This window comes from Canis lupus, chromosome 1 (genome assembly GCF_011100685.1).
Source record: "Canis lupus familiaris isolate Mischka breed German Shepherd chromosome 1, alternate assembly UU_Cfam_GSD_1.0, whole genome shotgun sequence".
Lineage (NCBI taxonomy): Eukaryota > Metazoa > Chordata > Mammalia > Carnivora > Canidae > Canis > Canis lupus.
Genome location: NC_049222.1, coordinates 102,802,848 through 102,824,381, shown reverse-complemented (window position 1 = coordinate 102,824,381; position 21,534 = coordinate 102,802,848). Strand labels below are relative to the sequence as shown.

General features: G+C 41.6%; 1 protein-coding gene across 2 annotated transcripts; it reads right to left on the bottom strand.

Moving 5' to 3' along the window:
• Window positions 1–1,250: 1,250 nt before the first annotated feature.
• RFPL4A (ret finger protein like 4A) lies at window positions 1,251–5,169 on the bottom strand. Of its 2 annotated transcripts, XM_038525629.1 has the most exons (3): window positions 5,086–5,169; window positions 3,578–3,872; window positions 1,251–2,223 (listed from the first exon to the last, which is right to left on the bottom strand). In XM_038525629.1, the coding sequence occupies exons 2-3, from the start codon at window positions 3,861–3,863 to the stop codon at window positions 1,640–1,642; spliced, it is 870 nt and encodes a 289-aa protein (XP_038381557.1). In that variant the 5' UTR covers window positions 3,864–3,872; window positions 5,086–5,169; the 3' UTR covers window positions 1,251–1,639. The 2 variants fall into 2 exon arrangements, with proteins under 2 accessions (XP_038381557.1, XP_038381558.1); XM_038525630.1 differs by lacking the exon at window positions 5,086–5,169 and having other exon boundaries at window positions 3,578–4,191.
• Between the last annotated feature and the right edge of the window lie 16,365 nt (window positions 5,170–21,534).

Sequence of the window (21,534 nt, the reverse complement as noted above, 5' to 3'; positions counted from 1 at the left end):
CTTATTGTCTGTGGCAGCTTACACCTACAAAGGCAGCATCAAGTAGGTGTGACAGACACCACCTGGTCTGTGAGCCAAATATATTTACCATCGGGCTAAGAAAAGTTAGCTCCATGCATCTCCTCGTGCCGGTTTCTGCAGGCCTGTCCTACTCCAGCCCATGGGACAGCCACACACTCCCCATGGGCTCTGTCGTCTTTTGCTTCCTGTTATTTCTCTGTTGTCATTTTGCTTTTAGGGCTAGTTCTTTTTCATCACTCATGTATTTTATTTTGTATATTTGTAATTTCAGAGGGCTCCTTTTAAAGATTGCTTCTTAAAATGCACATTTTATGGACGTTTTCAAGCATGCACAATTGTGGACGAGTGTCATGACTTGCTTTCTAGTCTCTTGAATGCCCGCTGAACTTCGTGGTTAGTGCTCCTGGCCAGCCCCCCTCCTCCAGCACCCTGGGAGCTGCCTCTGCCCCTAGGGGATGTACTAGCACCTATTTACCTTGGACTTGCAAGCATTAACCCTCTACTCTCCAAGGGGAATGAAGCACATGGCAGAAGTGTTTCTGGTACCTAGGAATATGTTCACCCTTTGCATTATCACTCCAGGCTTAAACCTAATGAAGCACCAAACTGGCCATTATACAGTGGAATATTAGTTGACAACATAAAACAGAAATGCTAACCATGGCACTGAATTGGAAAGGTCTGGGTCCTGTGCAGATTCCCTCTGCCTGGATGGTGCACCTAGCTTTCCCATCCCCCTCCCCGCCGCCCCCCTCAGTGACACACCCACCAGCCTCTAAAGAACCACTCTGGGTAGACAGCAGCTGGCTCACTGGAAACTCTGGGAGGACACATTTCTTCTATCCTTTGGCCTGCAGGCCACTGCAGGGATGAGAGGCAGGGGCAAATAGATGCATACCTCTTGCTTGACAATGGCACCCCTGTGGTGCCAAGTTCTTCAGAGCCCTGTTGGATAAGGCTGCCCCCAATGGGCCTGCCTTCTTATGTTTCAAGAATGGTGTGTACTTGAAAGTGTGCATTTCAGTTATTGAGTGAAGCTGAATACATATACACACTGTTTACATAGGTTTTGCTTATATATGACCTAGAAAATAAATTTATTGGGTTACATGCAATTATTTTATTTATTATTATTTTTTAAAAATTTTTATTTATTTATGATAGTCACACACACAGAGAGAGAGAGAGAGAGAGAGAGAGGCAGAGACACAGGCAGAGGGAGAAGCAGGCTCCATGCACCGGGAGCCTGACATGGGATTCGATCCCAGGTCTCCAGGATCGCGCCCTGGGCCAAAGGCAGGTGCCAAACCGCTGCGCCACCCAGGGATCCCCAATTTTTTTAGTTTATAACCTCCATTACACACTAAGTTAATATTGCAGAAAGTAAAAACATTTGGAGATTGATCTGAAAATCCAGAGCCCATTCATTGGAACAGAAATATGAGAAGTCCCAAAGGAGATTTACTGTGGTGATACTTAATGTTTGATATCTACTTCTCCTTTATCTCATTAGTGTTCACGATTCTCTGACTGTTCCATGTTTGTCTGCTGCCCCTTGTACAGTCCATGTAACAAGCAAGAAAGGTCCCAGCTCCGGCTCTGAGCACACGGGAATTCTCTAGAAGTGTTCTGTATCAGAATCCACTGGAGAGCTAACAATGCCTGGATTCATTACAGGACAGATTCTCAGGAAGCCTTGACCATCCGTGAACGGATTCGCAGGAGCAAAAAACGGGCGCAGCAGCTCCACAGCAGGGATGCCAGTGAAGGTGAAAATATGGGATCCATCACTAATGTGATAAAAGGAAACAGTGCCAAAATTCATGTCCAGGAAGATGCCTAATCGGTGTAAGCGAGGGCTTACTGAGAGAACAGTCACAGGCATGGTGCTGGCTTGGAAGAGATCACCATTCCTCAAGCCCACTGTCCAGAAGCCAAGTTCTGAGGACAGTAGAATTGGCCCTTGTCGCTTAGCAGAGTCTCTGCAAACACCCACATCCCATTCCTTGCTCGTCCCCATGTCCACCTCCCAGTAGTGGCGGCCAGAGGGGAAGCCAGGGGAGCCCAGGACACAGATGGCATAGTCAAATCTCTCAGGCCGGACCCTCCGGTTCTGTTTGGAATACCCACAGCGGACACTCTTCAGGTCCTCAGAAATGATAAGGTGGTGGTTGGCGGTGTCCACATCCAGAGTCACCTCCACTGTGGAAGAAAAACAAGCCAATCAGCAAGCACACAACACTCACTGGATGGCACTTTGCACGTCTGCTGCAAAGGCCCAAAGTTCTCGTCCACCTCCACTTCTTCACCCTGTGCCTCTTCCCTGATCAGAATTTCCCTGGGGAGACTTCCCAGGCCCCTGATGAAGTTGAATGTGTAGAGAGGATGGTTATGATCAGACCTAGTCCCTTAGACCCCTCCCAGGGACATTCACAGGGCAAGGGGACCCCTCCCCTTCACATTCAGTTCTTTATTTGATTAAAGATGCTTCTTCCTTTGGCACAGAATATATATGAAGAGACTATGACTGTTGTTTGTTCTCAAAATTATATTGCAAACTAGCACAGATTCTATGGACATATAGGCACCAGATGAATATGTGAAAGATGGAAGCTATTTTACTTAGTGCAGAACATTAAATATGGAAGTTTTTCACCTCTTTCTTCTTGCCAGTTACCTTCCTCATTTCCTGATGTTAACAGACAAATGCATCCCAGACCTTTGCTTCCTGGGGTTTCAAACACACAGAGAAGTAAGGCTGGGGTTCCTGAGAGGAGCTGGGTGAACTCTGGATGGTCCAGCAGGGGAAGGGACCCTGTGGGCATGAGTGGGGATGTACTGGGGTCTGGTAGCAACATAGATGCAGAGCAGTGTGCAGAGGGGTAGGGGATGTGTGTGCTGCCTACCTCTGCAGCTCACTCTGAGCAGGAGGCTCTCCTAAGGAGACGAGTGGATGGAGCCAACACAGCCTCAGAAATAAACCCTCTGCACCAAAGACCAACTGTTTCACCTGGCACCCTGACACACAACTCTTGGGAAGATGCCCAGACCTTCTGATCATCATAGGGGACTTGTCATGTTTCTGGTACAGGGTTCACCATCCCAAATGTGAGTTGCATGGAGCTAGAAGTACACTTAGAACACAAAGCAGTCCGTGTCCTTCACTGCAATACCCACTCCAGCATGCTTCTCACACCTTCCCACCAAGGGGCCCACCCCTCCTCAGGACCCATCACAGGAGAGCAGGGACCAGAAGGAACACAGACATGGCTCCCTCCAGGGAGCTGGGGAGGTCCCACCTGGCATCCTGGCTAGAGTGTGTGAGATGTGCTGCTGAGCTGGGAGAATTCACCCTAACTCAGAGCTGTGAGGTGTGATTTAGGTGCAGGTTGGGATGGAAGGAAGCTTATTTTCTTTCTTATGTTCTTACCTATACTTCTAGGTAAGAACAACTGTGGCTTACACAGATAAACATCTCAGCCCATGCCCTCGTGTAATGGAGACTTAGGCAAGCTGTGATTTCCAGGGCTCTTTAGGGGGCAGGGGTAGGCTGTACCTTGGAACTTGCGCATCTTTGGGTTCATCTGTAGAGTGGCTCTCAGCTGGGGCTCCAGCTCCTTGATCTTTGAAACCAGCCTCCCAAGATGGGTACCGGGCCTCATGTCCTCCTTCTGAGAGACCACGGAGCAGGAGGGGCACAGTAAACCATGCCCATTGGGCTCCTTCTGCAGTGAATCCATGCAGCGCAGGCAGCAGACATAGCCACATTTCAGGTACATGGGCCTCTCCAGGTAGGTCAGGCACACAAGACATCTACTTCTTTCTTTAAAGTGTTCGGCCATGGCCACGGTCTAGGGAAAGATGTGCATATGGGACCCGCTGAGAGTCAGATGGATAGGAGGCCTTGGGCCATTTTCACCTCGATGTGTGTGGTGATTTGCTGTCACCACTACTGGGTAACGAAGGCACTGCATCAGTACAGACAGATAGGACTTATAGCCCTTGGCTTCTGATATTTAAAATGCTGGTTGGGATGAAGGACATGATCCATCCCCAGGCTGTAAGTGAGGTGCTGAGGTTTGTGCTGTACCTGGGTTGTCCTGTCTGGGGGCCGCCAGCCACATCCCGCTATATATAAGCACCGGAAATGTGCCATGAGTGTGTGGTGCACTCTTGATGGTGGCAAAGACACAGCAAGAAAAGAGAATGTCAACTATCTCATTGAGAACTTCCAGACACTGAATACATGGTGAGAGGATTACCTTTTGCTTGCTAAGATTAATTAGATTTGTTTCCTTGAAGTCTGTTTATGAGGCCACCAGAGAAGGAGTTTATGATCACATAGTGGGTCAGCTTCTATTTGTCCTGGACACACTGGTTAGAGCCAGGAACACTGCCCCCCCCCTCCCTCGCCCCCAGCACTCCCACCTGCACAGGACAGAACCCACGCAGATGATGGGAGGTGGGAGGTCTGTGGCTGGAGCTTCACTGGCTACCTCTGTGTTGGCCAAGTTCTGCTTTGACTCAGAGTATTGGAGACCATTAAACTTCCAGGCTGCTATTGAAAACCAAAGTTCTGCCTGCTGGTCTTGTCAGAGGTCCCCATGCCCCTAGGTGCACACAGTGTGTCTGCATGCAGTTGGTCTCAGATGGTACCTCCTGAATTTATTAATTACTGTATGCTGAGACCTTGCTTTCTGATTGCACTATTGGTAGAAATCTTAGTTTTTTGTGTATTTGAGTGTAGTTGACACACAATGTTACCTTAGTTTCAGATGAGCAACATAGTGACTCCACAAGTCTGCAGGTTATGCTGTGCTCATCCCAAGTGACCTACCATCCGTCACCAGACAACACGCATACAGTGTCACTGACTATATTCCCTGTGCTGTGCATTTCCTCCCCATGATTCACTGCATAACTGGACGCCTTCACCTCCTTTTGCCCACTCCCTACCCCCTCCTCTCTGGCAGCCACCAATTTGTTCTCTTTGTTCAATTTGTATTTGCGGGTCTTTGTAGACTTTTGAGAAATAGAAAGGAAATCCAGTGAGGTTGGACTCACCGCAATCCTGCTCTGGCCCCAGGTCTTCCCTGGCAGGGATAGCAGTTCTGAAGTGAGATCACCCAGGAGCAGCTTTTATTAGGGATGTTCCCGCCCGCCCACCTCACCCACATCCTCCCTAATCCTATATCCCCTCTAATCCAATCAGAGTTGGATTTAATGCTGGATTTTTCTCACACATTAGAGAGGCTACCACAAACAAAGGAGGTAATTGTATCTGGAAAGTGTTATTTTTAAGCTAATGTGAACACATTGCTGTCTAAAATCATTCTAGATTAGATGTCCAATATTCCCTCTCTGGGTGATAAGAATTGGAATCAAGGCTAAAATTTTTTTAAAAATGTGTCATTAGTAATCCTTGTACACAAATTGAGGCTAACTTCAAGTAGCTTTGATCATGACAGTGAAACCATTTTGATCCAGAAAATTGTTGAAGCCTACTCAGAAGTCTCTCCTAAAAATCACCTTACTAAACCACGGTCTCTTCTTCAAAAGTGTTTTCTCCACAAACGTGAGGACCTTTGCTTACAAGTTCAGGAAACAAACCCAAAACTGATCCCTGATAAGTCAGCCGCTGAAGGTCCTTTTTTATGTTAGAGAATCAAAGATTAAAGATGTTTTACAGTGTTAATATCTTCCTTTCATGGCAACCTAGATGGGATATGATACGATGAGACACATCTTTTCAAACGTGCATAACCTGTTTCTCATGGGTTCAGAGGACTCATGGGTAATCTCAGATTAAGGGGCAGTATGAAAAACTGGGGAAGGCGGGGGTAGGGGGGCTTTAGGTTGCACCTAAGTGATTGTGTTCAATATCGTTAATTTCATTGTTTCCACAGCAATCCCTTGCTGGCATTGGCTGGAGATCCTATCACGGCTCATCCCAAGCAGGGGCGCAATGCCCCATCAAGGTTTACCATCCGTGCTTTCCCACCTCCCTAGGTCTAAACTGGTGCCTTGTTACTGCCGTCCCTCCTGGGCCCGAGACTGAGGGTGTCCCATGTAGACAGGAGCAAGGCCTTTATGTCTGCTCTTCATTTTCTCTCTCTTTTTTAAAGATTTTATTTATTTATTCATGACACACACACAAACACACACAGAGGCAGAGATACAGGCAGAGGGAGAAGCAGGCTCCTCGCAGGGAGCCCGATGCAGGACTTGATCCTGGGACTCCAGGATCACACCCTGAGCTGAAGGCAGAAGCTCAACCACTGAGGCACCCAGATGTCCCTGCTCTTCATTTTCTCACAAGATACTTGACATAATCTTTTTTTCTTAGACTCATAGGGAAAAAAGAAATCCCTATAATTGTAGCTTGTGGTTGAGTGGTTGGTTTGGGAAATGGGGGATTAGGCAATACGGAGGGAACACCAAAATACAACATTTCAAACATGATTCTGTCTCCTATATTTTGTGTTGCTTCTTTCCTTTGTCCTAACACATTTACCAGGTAGTTAACTACAGTGAAGCAGGATCCATGTTAATGTGAGCCATTAACTTAGTCCTAGTTCCAGAGTAGGAAAGATTTTCGTGGGAAAGTTTTCTCAGCTACAGAAAGACATATAATAAACCAGATAAAGTGCAAAGGGGCTATTTAGGCCCTGGAGTCTGCCCGGTCATGAGAGTACTTCTCTTCTCCCCACAGTGGAGACGAAACTGCATGGGGCACAGACAACACTCACCTCATCATTTCAGGTGATCTGAGGAGTGTGCCATGTGGGTGCATCAACCAGATTCCAAGAAAGCATGTCAAGAGTTGAGTTTCTCACTCTGTGTCCTGGACTCTGCTGGGTTCACCTCAGGACACCCCCAGGAGTGGGAACCAGCCATGAGTGGGATTGTGGCATGTGCAAATAATTTGTTTCCCCTCGTGAGAAAGTCAAACTGTCTCAGGGTGTGTATTCTGGGCAGCAAATCGGACTGTCCACTACAAGGACCCCATAGTGCAGGTGGAGAAGCTTCTCCTTTAGAAATCATCCTCTTACTTCAACATTAATAATGATTCTCTTACCTTCACCTTTACCAAAATTTCTGCTCTTGCGGTAATGTAGGTCCAAGCTGATTGAGGAATAACATATTTGCTAAGTAATCACATTGTACTTAGGCCGAAATGGAATTTGGCTATACTTTGTCCCTTTGTATGAGATCAACGCCCCCTTCAGTGTTAAAGCCAACGAGAGACTAGAAAAAAAATCCTTTATTGTCATCTGACTTTACTGCACATTTCAAGAAAAAAATCCAAGTATATAAAAGATCATTTAAAATAATTTTGAAATTCATGAAGAAGAGTCATAATGACAGCTCAGAAATATAAATATAAATTGAAAAAAATAAAAAAAATAAATATAAATTGAAATACATATATTATCCCAATGAGATTTGAGGTTTTGGTATCTGTTTAATATTTTCCAACTTGTTTTGTCCTTGATTCTCCATATATAAAGGCCTGGACAAGATTTGCTTTGTGAGTGACAGCTCTTGCACCTCTTAACAACCTCTGATAAATAAAGTAATTATAAAACCTGACTGGGGTCCATTGACAGATGTCCCCCAGGTGGTCCCTTTTTTTCCTATCAGAACTTTCCCTTTGGTCCCCAAGACAATAATTCCTCTACCCTGTGCTGCCAGGACAATTTGTTAACCCTCCTAGAACCGGACTCTGTAGAGCTGTGTGCTTTTCAGGTCCCCTATTGAGACAACTTCTCTGGAAAGCTGGCACTGTGGCCTTCATTGTTGACATGAAATCACAGAGTACCTGGCACATCTCTGCATTGGAATGAAGTACAATCTAAACTAATGGCTTACACTGTAATCTAATCATTTACACTTGATTTAATCACTTAATATTTAAATGATTAAGCTTAAATTTTAAAGTCAATCTGATCTCTTTCTCATGTTTTTATTTTCTTGGATTTTTATCTTCCAAACAAAAATCTCTGATTACCTGGAGGTCATCTAAGACAAAAATTACATCATAGTGAACAGACATTTCTCCAAAGAAGACATACAAATGACCAACAAAACACATAAAAAAATGCTCCACATCACTTGGCATCAGGGAAATACAAATCAAACCACAATGAGATACCACCTCACACCAGTCAGAATGGCTAAAATTATCAAGTCAGGAAACAACAAATGTTGGCAAGGATGTGGAGAAAGGGGAACCCTCTCACACTGCTGGTGGGAATGCAAACTTGCGCAGCCACTCTGGAAAAGTGTGGAGTTTCCTCAAGAAGTTAAAAATAGAGCTACTCTACGACCCAGCAATCGTACTACTGGGTATTTACCTCAAAGGTACAAATGTAGTGATTTGAAGGGGCACCTGCACCCCAATGTTCATAGCAGCAATGTCCACAATAGCCAAACTGTGGAAGGAGCCATAATGTCGTTTGATGGATGAATGGATAAAGAAGATATGGTATATATATATACAATGGAATACTGCTCAGCCATTAAAATGAAATATTGTCATTTGCAATGATGTGGATGGAACTAGAGGGTATTATGCTAAGTGAAATAAGTCATAAAGACAATTATATGATTTCACTCATATGTGGAATTTAAGAAATAGTACAGAGGATCATAGGGGATGGGAGGGAAAAAGAAAATCATAGAGGGAGACAAAATATAAGAGACTCTTAATCATAGGAAACCAACTCAGGGTTGCTGAAGGGGAGGTGGGTAGGAAGATGGGGTAATTGGGTGACAAGAAGGGTATGTGATGTCATGAGCATTGGGTTTTTTATGCAACTGATGAAATTCTATCTACTAAAGTCTATCTCTGAAACTAATGATACACTATATGTTAATTGACTTAATTTAAATAAAAATATTCTGGAAAAATGTTACATCATAATGGACTGTACAAAATGACTTTCTATTTCTTCCCAGCCTTATTGAGATATAATGGACATGTAACATTGTGTAATGTAAGATGTACCACACTGATTTGATACATTATATATTGCAACATGATTACTGCCACAGTGTTAGTTGACATTTCCCTCCCATCACATAATTATCATTTCTTTTTGGTGTTGAGAACATTTAAGATCTCTTCTCTTTGCAACTTTCAAGTATATAATACAGTATTAAGAAAAGCTGCTTTTTGAATCATATGTAAAAGCATGGGAAATTCCTCTGAGTTTTGGTAAGGTATGGTAAAAAGTAATTAAGAGTACATGCAAATTATTTGTGATACATGTCTTGGGTGTAGAGATTACATTTCACATGAAGAAAAATGAGAACTTTGAAAAATAGATTTGGGGATGACACAAACGGAACATAGTGCTGTCACTGGTAGATACTCAACAGATTCTTGAATGGTGGCCTGAACGCCAGGAGAACCAAGTCCCTGTTATTTGACCCTGAGTTGAATCTCAGTGTTCTGTAGGGTGCTTATTGCTATTGAGCTTTATCCTTTATTTTAATGCCTCATTTTTATCCTCATATAAATAATAATTGTTCCTTTGCAAACATTTCCAAACCTGAAATAAGCAAATAGAAGAAAATATGAAACATATAAATAAAATACCAAACAGAAAACAATGGTGACAGTGAAATATCATTTCAGTCTATTACAAATACATGGGTTTTAAAATTTGGGGAAGTCGAAAATAGCATGAAAATATATGTACTATGTTAGGATCCATAAGCAACAACAGATTTCTGTGATTAGGAGTAGTATGTTTGACTTTCCCTTTAAATTTTTTTTTTTTTAAAGTAGGCTTTACACCCTACATGGGCTTGAACTCTCAACCTAGAGATCAAGGGTTGCATGCTCTATCAACTGAGCCAGCCAAGTATCCTCAATGTTCCTCTTTTGAATTGAAGTATAGTTGACACACAATGTCACATTGGTTTCAGGTGTACAACATAGTGATTCAATTATGGGGACATATGGTAGCTACACCTGTAGTGAGCATAGTCTAATGTATAGACTTGGTGAATCATTATGTTGTATACCTGAAGCCAACATGACATTGTGTGTCAACTGTACTTCAATTAAAATTTTTTGATTTTCTTTTTTTTTCTTGAAAGATCCTATTTATTTATTTGACACAGAAAAAGAGAAAGAGAGAGAGAGAGCACACAGGCAGGGGGAGTAGCAGAGGGACAGGGAGAAGCAGGCTCCCCACTGAACAGGAAGCCCGACATGGGGCTCCATCCCAGAACCCTGGGATCATGACCTGAGCTGAGGGCAGATGCTTAACTGACTGAGCCACCCAGGCACTGCTTATTTTCTTATTAACATATAGTGAATACAATTTCTGGAACAAACTGACGAACCACAATTTTACGATGCATTTAAATATAAATTGAAGGGGGAAGTTATTAAAACATTAGTTTTAGGCTTTGCCACAAAATGCATCGTATTCATTAAAAAATGAAATATCTTTTATTTGGGGCAATATTTATGGCAAAAAAAAATCAAAGAAAGGTTCTTGTTGAGCTTACAAGTTACCCAAGAGAGTTTCTCATTTAACGAACCTCTAAAAATAAATCTCTGCAAATATACAGAAAAGCATATCAGAGGAAATGATTTTGTTCACTGACTTGCCTTTGGAGGAACTTCTGGGTAGGCTTTATGAACTTTCTTTATCTAAATATAAGAAGACATTTTTATCACTTTAGTTACCAAAAGGGCATATAACTATATAACGTTGTTCCATGGGGTAGGACATAACTTCTGAATTCTCACTCACAGACTTACGAGGCATGGTCTACCTAATATATTCTTCACCTTGGTGGGAAATTCCAACTTTTGCCTGAATGAAATGAAAATAAACTAGATCAGAGAGGCATGGTAGGTGTGAATGAGGGGTGGGGGTACGAGAGAAACTCTCCAATGTAAGCCCAGATGTTTGTGTGCTTCCCACCAGAATGACACCACCTGTGTAACCTCTGGAGGCCAGAGGAGCAAAGCAGCTAACAGGTGAGGTGAACCTGAAATCAGACAATTGCTTTGCTTTAGAACTTATGCAAATTTCCGAAAAGGATGGATTGAGGGAGTTAGAGGTAGAGAATTTAGCTGTTCACTCATTGAGCTGTTACTGGAGGAGCTTTGACTCTCTGCTGGCAGTGTGTACACACTTTTGTCACAGGTCAACTATCCCCTACAGGAAAGGTAGTAGATTTGATTTTCAGTGCCCAGACTGGAGTCATGTATTATTTAATTATTTACACAAAACAAAGTACAGTCTGGGATACTCCACAACAGGGGTTGGCCAACACTTTCTATAAAAGGCCAGATACAAAATGTCTTTGGTGCATTAGTTTGCCAGGGCTGCCCAACAAAGTATCACAAACCGAATGGCTTACACAACATAAGTGTATTGTCTCATAGTTGTAAGATGAAGGGATGGTTCCTTCTGAGAACCAGGAAATAATCTAGTCCATGCCTCTCTTCTAGCTTCCAGTGACTGCTGGCACTCTTTGGTGATTGTTGGCTTGTAGATGCATCAACTCCAATCTCTGCCTGCATATTCATGTGGTGTGCTCCCCATGTGTATGTCTGGTGAAGAGCAGGAGGCTGGGCAACCCTAGGGTTTGGGTGTGTGGGATGGTATGTGGATCCTCTTGCACTGTTGTGGGAGAAGGAACTGGTATAGCAAATCTCGAGTGCCATTTGGCAGTGAGTAAATTAAAGATAAACCAAATTAAAAAAAAAAAAGAGAAGAAGAAGAAAATATCTTTGGCTTTTGGGACCATTTGGTCTCTAATACAAATACCTAACTCTGACATTGAGCTCAAAAGTAGCCATAGAGAATACAGAAAGAAATGTGTGTAACTGTGTTCCAATAAAACTGTGTGTAAAACTCACAGCAGACTGAGTTTGTCCCCTGGACCGTACTTTGCCAACCTTTGCTATAGAACAGAGGCATTCAATAGAAATGTCTGTGATGGAAATATTCTGTAATCTGGCTCTCAAATATAGTAACTGCTAGCCGTGTGTAGCTACTGAGCACTTAGCTATGGTCATGTGTAGAGACAGTAACATTTGGAAATATTGGGTTAAATAAAATATGTCATTAAACTTAATTTCACCTTTTTTATTTTTTACCTTTTTTTTTTAAACCATGATGGTCATCATCACCACCACCATAATCATCATCATCACCACCATCACCTTCAATACTTTCATCATCATGACCATCTCCATTTTTACAGAGGGGGAAAATACCGTGAAGTTAAGACACTTGCCTATGGCCACACAAATAGCTTGGAATAGAGCCTGGGTGACTGAGTGTGGCAGGTCAAATGCTTAACCACTTTTAGCCTTCTATGCCAGATCCTATGGAACCAGGGAAACCCCGTACTCCCCCCTAAAAAAAAAAAAGAGGGATCCCTGGGTGGCGCAGCGGTTTGGCGCCTGCCTTTGGCCCAGGGCGCGATCTTGGAGACCCGGGATCAAATCCCACGTCGGGCTCCCGGTGCATGGAGCCTGCTTCTCCCTCTGCCTGTGTCTCTGCCTCTCTCTCTCTCTCTGTGTGACTATCAAATAAAAATTAAAAAAAAAAAATAAAAAATAAAAATAAAAAATAAAAAATAAAAAATAAAAAAAAAAAAGAAAGAAAATCAAGATGACCCAGTGCTCTAGTGTGAGCTATGGCCCAGCTAAGAATGGTTACAAAGTCAGCATGAGGTCAGAATTTTGGTGGAGGGTGTCTGGGTTAACCAATAATCCATATCTTGTGTGTGTGTGGGAAAATTCTCTTAGCTCAGTCTCAGCAGATAAAAGTAAGATGTGGGGCAGCCCTGATGGTCCAGCGGTTTGGCGCTGCTTTTGGCCTGGGGTATGATCCTGGAGACCCAGGATCGAGTCCCACGTCAGACTCCCTGCGTGGAGCCTGCTTCTCCCTCTGCCTGTGTCTCTGCCTCTCTCTCTCTCTCTGTCATGAATAAATAAAATAAAATCTTAAAAAAAAAGTAAGGTGTGTTCATACACTAATCCAACACAGACCTCTTTAAGCCCCACTGAAATTAATGCTGCCTAAGAGGCACCACAGTGGAAAGGTTGAAATTTGGGCTGACCAAGTAGGAATGGTCTGAACTCTAACCTCCTCCCTGATGTCCTCAGATATCTTTGAGAAGGGGAGAAAAAATACTACTTATTTCAGAGGGCTAAAGAAAATCAGATGTTGCATGAAATGCCCTTAGCTATAAGGGCTCTTATGTGATCAGCATCCAATTAATGTCAGAGACAGGGAGGACGATTATGACAGCTGACAGCACTGATGGTGATTAGAATAAAGATGGAACAGAATTCACACTAGATTTAGTGATGAGGTTAAAGGAGGCATCCATGGATACCTGTGCTGGAATATTACTTAGGTTTTAAAAAGGCCATCCTGCCATGTCCTACAATGTGGATGCACCTGGAGGACATTATGCATAAACCCTCCACAGAAGGACAAATACGGCATGATTCCACTTGAGTAGAGTATCTGAAATAGTCAAGTTCATAGAAGCAGAGTAGAATGGTGGTATCCAAGGGCTGGGCAGTGGGGAGGAGGAGAAGCATGGCGTTATTGTTCAGTGGGTATAAACTTGGTTTGCAAGATGAATGAGTTCTAGAGATGTGCCCCACAACATTGTGTCTACAGTTAACAGCACTGTATTGTACACTGAAGACTTTGTTAAGGCTACAGATGTCATATTAAGTGTTCTTATCACAATAAAAAAGACATTTGTAGGGCGGCTCCGGTGGCGCAGCAGTTTAGCACTGCCTTCGGCCCAGGGTGTGATCCTGGGTATCCGGGATCGAGTCCCATGTCAGGCTCCGTGCGTGGAGCCTGCTTCTCCCTCTGCCTGGGTCTCTGTCTCTCTCTCTCTCTCTCTCTTCTCTGTGTATTCTCATGAATAAATAAATAAATCTAAAAAAAAAAAAGACATTTGTAAAATCTAACTTCTCCCTTTCTATCCAGAGTGAGTTATTTGAAAATACTCATCAATTTCTTCCTATATAAATGCTCTACAAAAGCTTGAGAAATTGCACAAGACAGCTTGGTAAGTTTATGATATAGTAGAAGTCAGATATCCAGATCATGAGCTGAGTGGTTCCCAACCCTAGTTTCCATATTATCCCTCATTGGTAGAGGGAGAAGACTGCCCACCGAAGCCCAGGGTTAATATCACACAGGGAGATGCAGTTAGTAGCATCATGGGAAATCCATCCGCGGCAGCTCTTGGCAATGCCTGAAGGAAGATCATTCTCACCTGAGGTGCAGGGAACTCCCCTAAGTGGCTTCAGATCACCTCTGGAGTCTAGTCAATCAAGAGTCATGTCAGCCAATAGGAAGGGAGAGATTCTATGGCCAATCAAGGGTCAGGCACAGCCTTTTAGTGTTGGTTTCCACAGCTGTTGTTTGATGGGGACCAGCTAGCAGGACCAGGGACCAGAATGGGTGAGGAAGTCTTCTCATTGACCTTTCTTTCTTCTTCATTTTCTCCTTTCAATACTTACTGTAGGGCTGGCATGCATAAAGAAGAAGGTGGAGGGGTCCCAGAAAGTGATCAAGTCCTGCCCCTTTGTTTCATCAAGGGTGCACTAACATGAAAAGCATTTAAATGCACAGATTGTGTATCCTCCATGTGTCCCAACTCTAAATTAGGTGAGAGAATGGGACTCTTCCAGCCTGAACAAGGCTCCTCTTTTCCTCAAATGTAATTGGAAACATGGAGAATTGGAGGACCTTGTTTATCAGAGAATGGAGGAGAAAGGGTGAAAACACCAGAAACCCAAGAGCTGTTTCTCAGACTTGGTTAGTTTATGGGTTCTGATTGTGAGATGCATGTAACCTGGGGAGACTAATGAAAGAGTTTTGGCAATGGGAAATTATGAACGAGGAAGGGCAAACACCAGGCAAATTGGAGAATTACATCTGAGACCTGTTACTATGGTAATTTGGCTGATTTGCTTTGAACTAATCTTTTACCGTCTAGAAGTTCTAGGATGCCCTGACCTTATGCGAAAGTGATATATAAGTAACTTTGTTGGTGACATTTGGTTTGTATGACCATGGACATTGTATCGGACTGGGAGTGGACTAGGTGGTGTAATTTGTGAGGAACGAGGCAGGTTGTACCAGGGACTGTAGTGGCCACAATGCCTGAAGATAACGGGTGGTGGAGCCTACAGTCTGTCTGATTAGGTCTGTGAAGTGTCAGGGAGTGTCCATGAGGATGTCCCCCCACATCTGGACACTGTAGCCTGAGGAATGGCAGTGAATAAGCAGCCGGTATTTGAAAGGGCTTCAGGGAACACATACATATTTAGGAGGAGAGTTTCAGCTAGAAAAGGAAGGAGAAAGGAAATGTTTAGAGAAAAAATTTTGGACACATGTGGGTTTCTTTTTAAAATTGTGGTAAAATGTCCACAAAACAGAATCTACTATTTTATGTCTTTAAGAGCACAGTTTTATGGTATTAAGTTCATTCACATTGCTGTGCAACCATCATAACCATCCATCCCTAGAATATTCTCATCCCTGCAACTGAGACCACACCCACTTAGTTCCTATTCCCCCACCCCAGGACCTCTCGATTTCACCTGCTGTCTCTGGATTTGAGAGTCTAGGTGTGTAAGTGAAATCACAAGATATTTGTCCTTTGTGTCTATCTCATTTCACCGAGCATGTTTTCAAAGCTCATCTATGCTGTAGAATGTGTCAAAATTCCCTTTTTGTAGAATGTGTCAAAATTCTATAGAATGTATGTAGCACATTTTGTTTATCCGTTTATTCATTGTGGAACACTTAGGATTTTTCACGGATGAAAATTTGGGTTGTTTTCACCTCTTCGCTATTGAGAATAATACTGCTATAACCATTGATGTACAACTTAAAAATTTAAAATTTTGATATATAAATATAACCTCTACTTTGTCCTATGTACTACAGCAAGAAGGCATACCCCTCAGAATAAGAAGAAAACCCAAATATACTGTTTTTTCATTCTTTATTTTCATCTTCTAGAATGAGATCACCTGTGAGTTTAATGTCAGTTCATTTTTTTCATTATTGAAATTGCGTTAGGCTCTACTAAGTATGGGCAAGATTGTACAGCAAAGAAACTCTCACAGGATGCCAGTGGTAATGTAAATTATTATATTTATGAAGGGAAATTCTTGGGCATTATGCTGTAAGCATGATGGCCCATATATGCTATGACCTACAATTACAAAACAAGAGAAACATGTGCTTATTTGTACTAAGGTGCATGTGAAAGCTTGTTCCTAGAAGCATCATTTATGTTATTAAACTCTAGAAAAACATAAATGTCAGCCAACAGCATTAATAAAACTGTGGAATACTGACAGGGGGATACTGTACAAACAAAATAAATGAACCACTTATGTCTACATGCAACAGCATCAGGGAATCTTACAAATATAATGGCAACCAAAGGAGCCCATATAGAAAAGAATTTATCAGGGATCCCTGGGTGGCTCAGTGGTTTGGTGCCTGCCTTTGGCCTGGGGCGTGGTCCTGGGGTCCCAGGATCCAGTCCCGCATTGTGCTCCATGCATGGAGTCTGTTTCTCCCTCTGCCTCTGCCTCTGTCTGTCTGTCTGTCTCTCTCTCTGTGTCTCTCGTGAGTGAATAAATAACATCTTAAAAAAAAAGAATTTATCGTTCTGTTCACCAAAAACCATTGTATGACACCAAGCTTTATTGTTTGGAATGCATATCTGTTCTAAAATTATAAAACAAAACTCTTAAAAATAAATATGAAAATAGTGGTAATCTCTTGGAGGAGGTTATAAAGCAAGGGTCACATAAGATGTGATTTCTTGATCTGGTTGTGGATACACTGGATTTGCTGGAAATTCAAAAAAACATGTGTTTCATGTGCTTTCTTATTTATGACATTTTATACCTACAAACTTAAACAGAAGTTTATCATTTTTGCTTCTTTGTTCTCCACTATTTGTGTCCCATGTGAACTATAAAAAAAACACCAACTTTTATTGTATGTGGATTTTAAGTCATAATTGGAAAATTCTTCCTATATCCAGATTGCAAGAGAATTCACCACACTCTTCTTTTTTTTTTTAAATACTTATAGGTTTTTACTTTTTACATTTAGATTGCCAATCCTTTTGTAGTTTATTCTTGAATAAGGGGAGGGGCTTGAAGTTTCGTGTTAGCTCTTTCTAACTGGCTAACAAATTGCGTCTGAACTATTTATCAAAAAGTCCACCTTTGCACTTGTGGTTTGAAGAGTGTGCTTTATCGGTTATTAAATGTCCACATATGATTAGGTTTGTTTCTGTACTTTGTCCTTTATTCTACTGGTCTATTTGTCTCATCAGTTTTGAGTACCACCATGATTTAATTGCAGGTGTAGTAAGAGTATATTTTAATACCTGGCAGAACTATCCCCTTCTACCTCCTGGTTTTTCTTTCTTTCAGTCTCTTCCTTATTATTTATGAGTGTTTTAAAGTCTTTCTCACATAGATTTGTATATATCTTATTAAACTTATTCCTAAGTATTTTATTTTCTTTGTTGTTATAAATAGGATTTTCTCTACCATTAAATTCTCTAACTGGAGATTGTCTATATGATAGCTAATAATTTCTGCGTATCAATTGCATATCCTGATATGTTAGTGAATTAACATTTTTTATTGAGATATCATTGATGTATGACATTGTATTATTAGTTTTAGGTGTACAACATAACAACTTGATAGGTTTGTATCTATTTGTATGTATTGTGAAATGATCACCACATTAAGTCTAGTTAACACCCATCACCACACATAGTTACAAATTTTTTTTTTCTTGCCATGAGAACACCCCCCCCCTTTTTTTTTTCTTTCAAAGTAAGCTCTAGGGATCCCTGGGTGGCGCAGCGGTTTGGCGCCTGCCTTTGGCCCAGGGCGCAATCCTGGAGACCCGGGATCGAGTCCCACATCGGGCTCCCGGTGCATGGAGCCTGCTTCTCCCTCTGCCTGTGTCTCTGCCTCTCTCTCTCTCTGTGTGTGACTATCATAAATAAATAAAAAAAAAATTAAAAAACAAAACAAAACAAAAAAAAACAAAGTAAGCTCTATACCTGATGTGAGGCTGGAACTCACAACCCTGAGATCAAGAGTTGCATGCTTTACCAGCTGAGTCAGCCAGGTGCCCTATGATGAGAACTTTTAAAGATCTATTTTTGTAGCACCTTAGTGAATTTTTTTTAATAGTATGAATTTTATCATTGAATATCTGGGGTTTTCGAGGTATACTCCTATGTTATCTGCAAAGAGAGATAATTTTATTTCTTTTCAAAACTTTGTTTCCAGTCAATGTCTCTTAACCTATTTGCTTCTAAAGACCAGCAGTACACAGTGTCAAGGGGTAGTAGCAATAGCGGTCATTCTGGCCACTCTCACCTTTGTTCCTGATCGTAGCAGAAATGCCGGTATCCTCCCAACTTCTTGATTAACATTTTATTTTGAGTACACTCTCTGCTTGTTCAGAGGAGACTCTTGGGTGATAAATCCATGAATATCTTCATGTCTTCTGAAATGGTTTACTTTTATACCTGAAGGGAAGATGTCACTTGTTAGAGAAACCTTGGTGATTACTGCCTAAATCCTTGGCAGAGTTTTCCTGTTTACTCTTCACTTAAATTCAGTGTTGTCATTAAGGGTTCTCAGACACAAATTCCTAACCTCTTGTAGACAAAAAGTGATATTCAGAGCATTCATTTGGGAATGTGCATGTGGTGGTTATTAAATATTAAATTATTCAATAATTTGAATATCATCCCTTGTTGGTAGGAAATGTCTTGCAGGTCTAAATTCCCAGAAATGTATTATCTGAAATGATAGCCACTGGTCACATGTGATCACTGAGTACCTAGAATGTGTCCAGTAAAACTGAGGAACTGAACTTTTAATTAATGCAAATTTTAACTTTAAAACTGATACTCAATTCAGTTCTTATTATTTTACAGATTTTGTTTATTTATTCATGCGAGGCACAGAGAGAGAGGCAGAGATGTAGGGAGAGGGAGAAGCAGGCTCCCTGTGGAGAGCCCAATGTAGGACTCAATACCAGGACCCTGGGATCATGACCTGAGCTGAAGGCAGATGCTCAACCACTGAGCTGCCCAGGCATCCCCCATTCAGTTTTTATTTTTAAAAAATATTTTACTTATTTATTTGAGACACACACACACACACACACACACACAGAAAGACAGAGAGATAATGAGCAGGGGGGCAGCGGAAGAGGGAGAAGCAGGCTCCCTATGAGCAAGGATTCTGAGATCATGACCTGAGCTGAAGGCAGATGCTTAACCAATTGAGCCACCCAGGTGCCTTCAGTTTTTATTAAAATTTTTAAAAGTTTGTTTGCTTATTTATTTAAGTAATCTCTACACCCAACATGGGGCTCAAACTCAGGACCCCGAGATCAAGACTCGCCTGCTTCTCCAACTGAGCTAGCCAGGCATACTTGCTCCACTCAGTTTTTCTTTTTTTCCCCATTCAGTTTCTAGAAGGCTTATGTGTATATGAGATAGCTTGGGTAAGAGAATTTGCCTTTCCTTTGCATATTTTATGAGCTCTAAATAAAGGTCAGGTATTTCCTATGACAACTTAGCATTTAATTGAGATATTCAACGGATTTTGAAGATTTTGTATAAAAAAAAACAGGTAGAATATTTCATTGATTTTTTTCTTACAATAAAATAATTATTTTAAAGAAGTATTTGAAACAATTTAAAGCATCTTTTCATTGATTAAAAAAATTGTTTATTGGCTGGCTCAGCTGGAAGAGCATCTGACTCTGATCTTGGGGTTGTGAATTCAAGCCCCACATTGAGGGTAGAGATTGCTTAATAAATAAAACTTAAAAAAATTGTTTACATGTTGAATTGATATTTTACATAGACTAGGTTAAATAATATTAAAATTCTCCCTGTTTGTGGGAGAATTTTAATGTGTCTACTCAAAAATTTAAAATACAAGCAAGGGGCGCCTGAGTAGCTCAGTTGATTGGCCATCTGCCTTTGGCTCAGGCTGTGATCCTGGGGTCCTCGAAAGGAGCCTTGAGTTAGGCTTCTTGCTTGGTGGGGATCCTGCTTCTCCTCCCTCTGCCTCTTCCCTGGCTCATGCTTTCTCTCCCTCTCTCTCTCTCAAATAAATAAATAAAATCTTTAAAAAAGCAATAAAATTACCTACATGTCTCACATTATATTGCAATTGGGTAGTACTCATCCAGCTCTAGATTTTTCTTCTTTACCTTTGAAATTGAAGTTCATATGATGTGATATTTAATTTTCCCCTTAACGCTCAGTAAAATCTTCTATCCTGAAGATGCAAATCTGTTTTTCAGATCTGGAAAGCTTTCTTCCATGAATTACTTCTTTCCTACTGTTCACTCTGTTCTTTATTTTTTGTTTTTGTTTCTTTTCTTTGGAACTTCAATAAGACGGATGTTGGAATTTCTAGAGTTATTAATACTATCTAAACATTTCATCCTTTCTCTTTGTGCTGAATGCCGTTTGAAATGTACTTCCTTGGCCTGTCATTGAGATGGCTGTCCAGGGTTCTTTCTTTCTGTTCAGGAGCACAGTATAAAAGTATATAAGTTGGTGTGCCTTGAGATTCATCTTCTGCCCTTGTTTTGAAATTTGGATTTTTGCCCCTCTCTGTCACAGCTCCCTGTTCCTATCTTTCAGGGATTCAACAAAATATGCGCCAAAAAAAAATAGCTTTAGGTTTTTGATATCTAAAAGTCTTCATAACTGGGCACCTGATATCTCAGTGGTTGAGTATCTGCCTTTGGCTCAGGTCATGATCCCAGGGTCCTGGGATTGAGTGCCGCATCAGGCTCCCCAAAGGGAGCCTGCTTCTCCCTCTGCCTATGTGTCTGCCTTTCTCTGTGTGTCTCATGAATGAATAAATAAATAAAATCTTAAAAAAAAAAGTCTTCATAATTTAGTTTAGCCAGGTCAGAAACTGTTCTCCTTTAAGGAATGTTCAGTAAACATGGGCTTTTGAACTTCAGATAGAAGCTCCCACAATGATACCAAGTCAATAGTCAGCTTTTCTCAGAAGCGTCCCCAGAGATCTACAGTGGCGGGCATGAGGATAGAACTCTCCTAACTTCTTTTTCCATGGCGCACTGATAAACTTCAATGCTTTATTATGGTTTTAGGTAATTACACTTTTCCCTGCTAACTGGCTTAGCGTAAACTACATTTTTAGTTGCTAGCACTGAATTCATGTGCATGGCCACGGAATGAAGAGGAAGGATGAAGTGGCTTCCCCTTTCCCACCCCCGATGAAGCTAGCCAGATATGTTTTAATCAGGAAATGCAGGATATCAATAATTTTAAGCCATTCTCAGCTGCTGAAATTTATCTCTGTAATCACATCATTCTCTCTTAGGTACTACTTATTTTTTTTGAAGATTCCCCCCCCCACCCCGCCCCCAGAGA

What these genes read in the sequence shown, in the direction of transcription:
- RFPL4A (XM_038525629.1), bottom strand. Translation starts at nt 3,863, where the DNA reads ATGGCCGAACACTTTAAAGAAAGAAGTAGATGTCTTGTGTGCCTGACC. An exon ending in AAAGATGCGCAAGTTCCAAG is followed by an intron (nt 2,224 to 3,577) that starts GTACAGCCTACC and finishes TTTCTTCCACAG; the next exon opens with TGGAGGTGACTCTGGATGTG.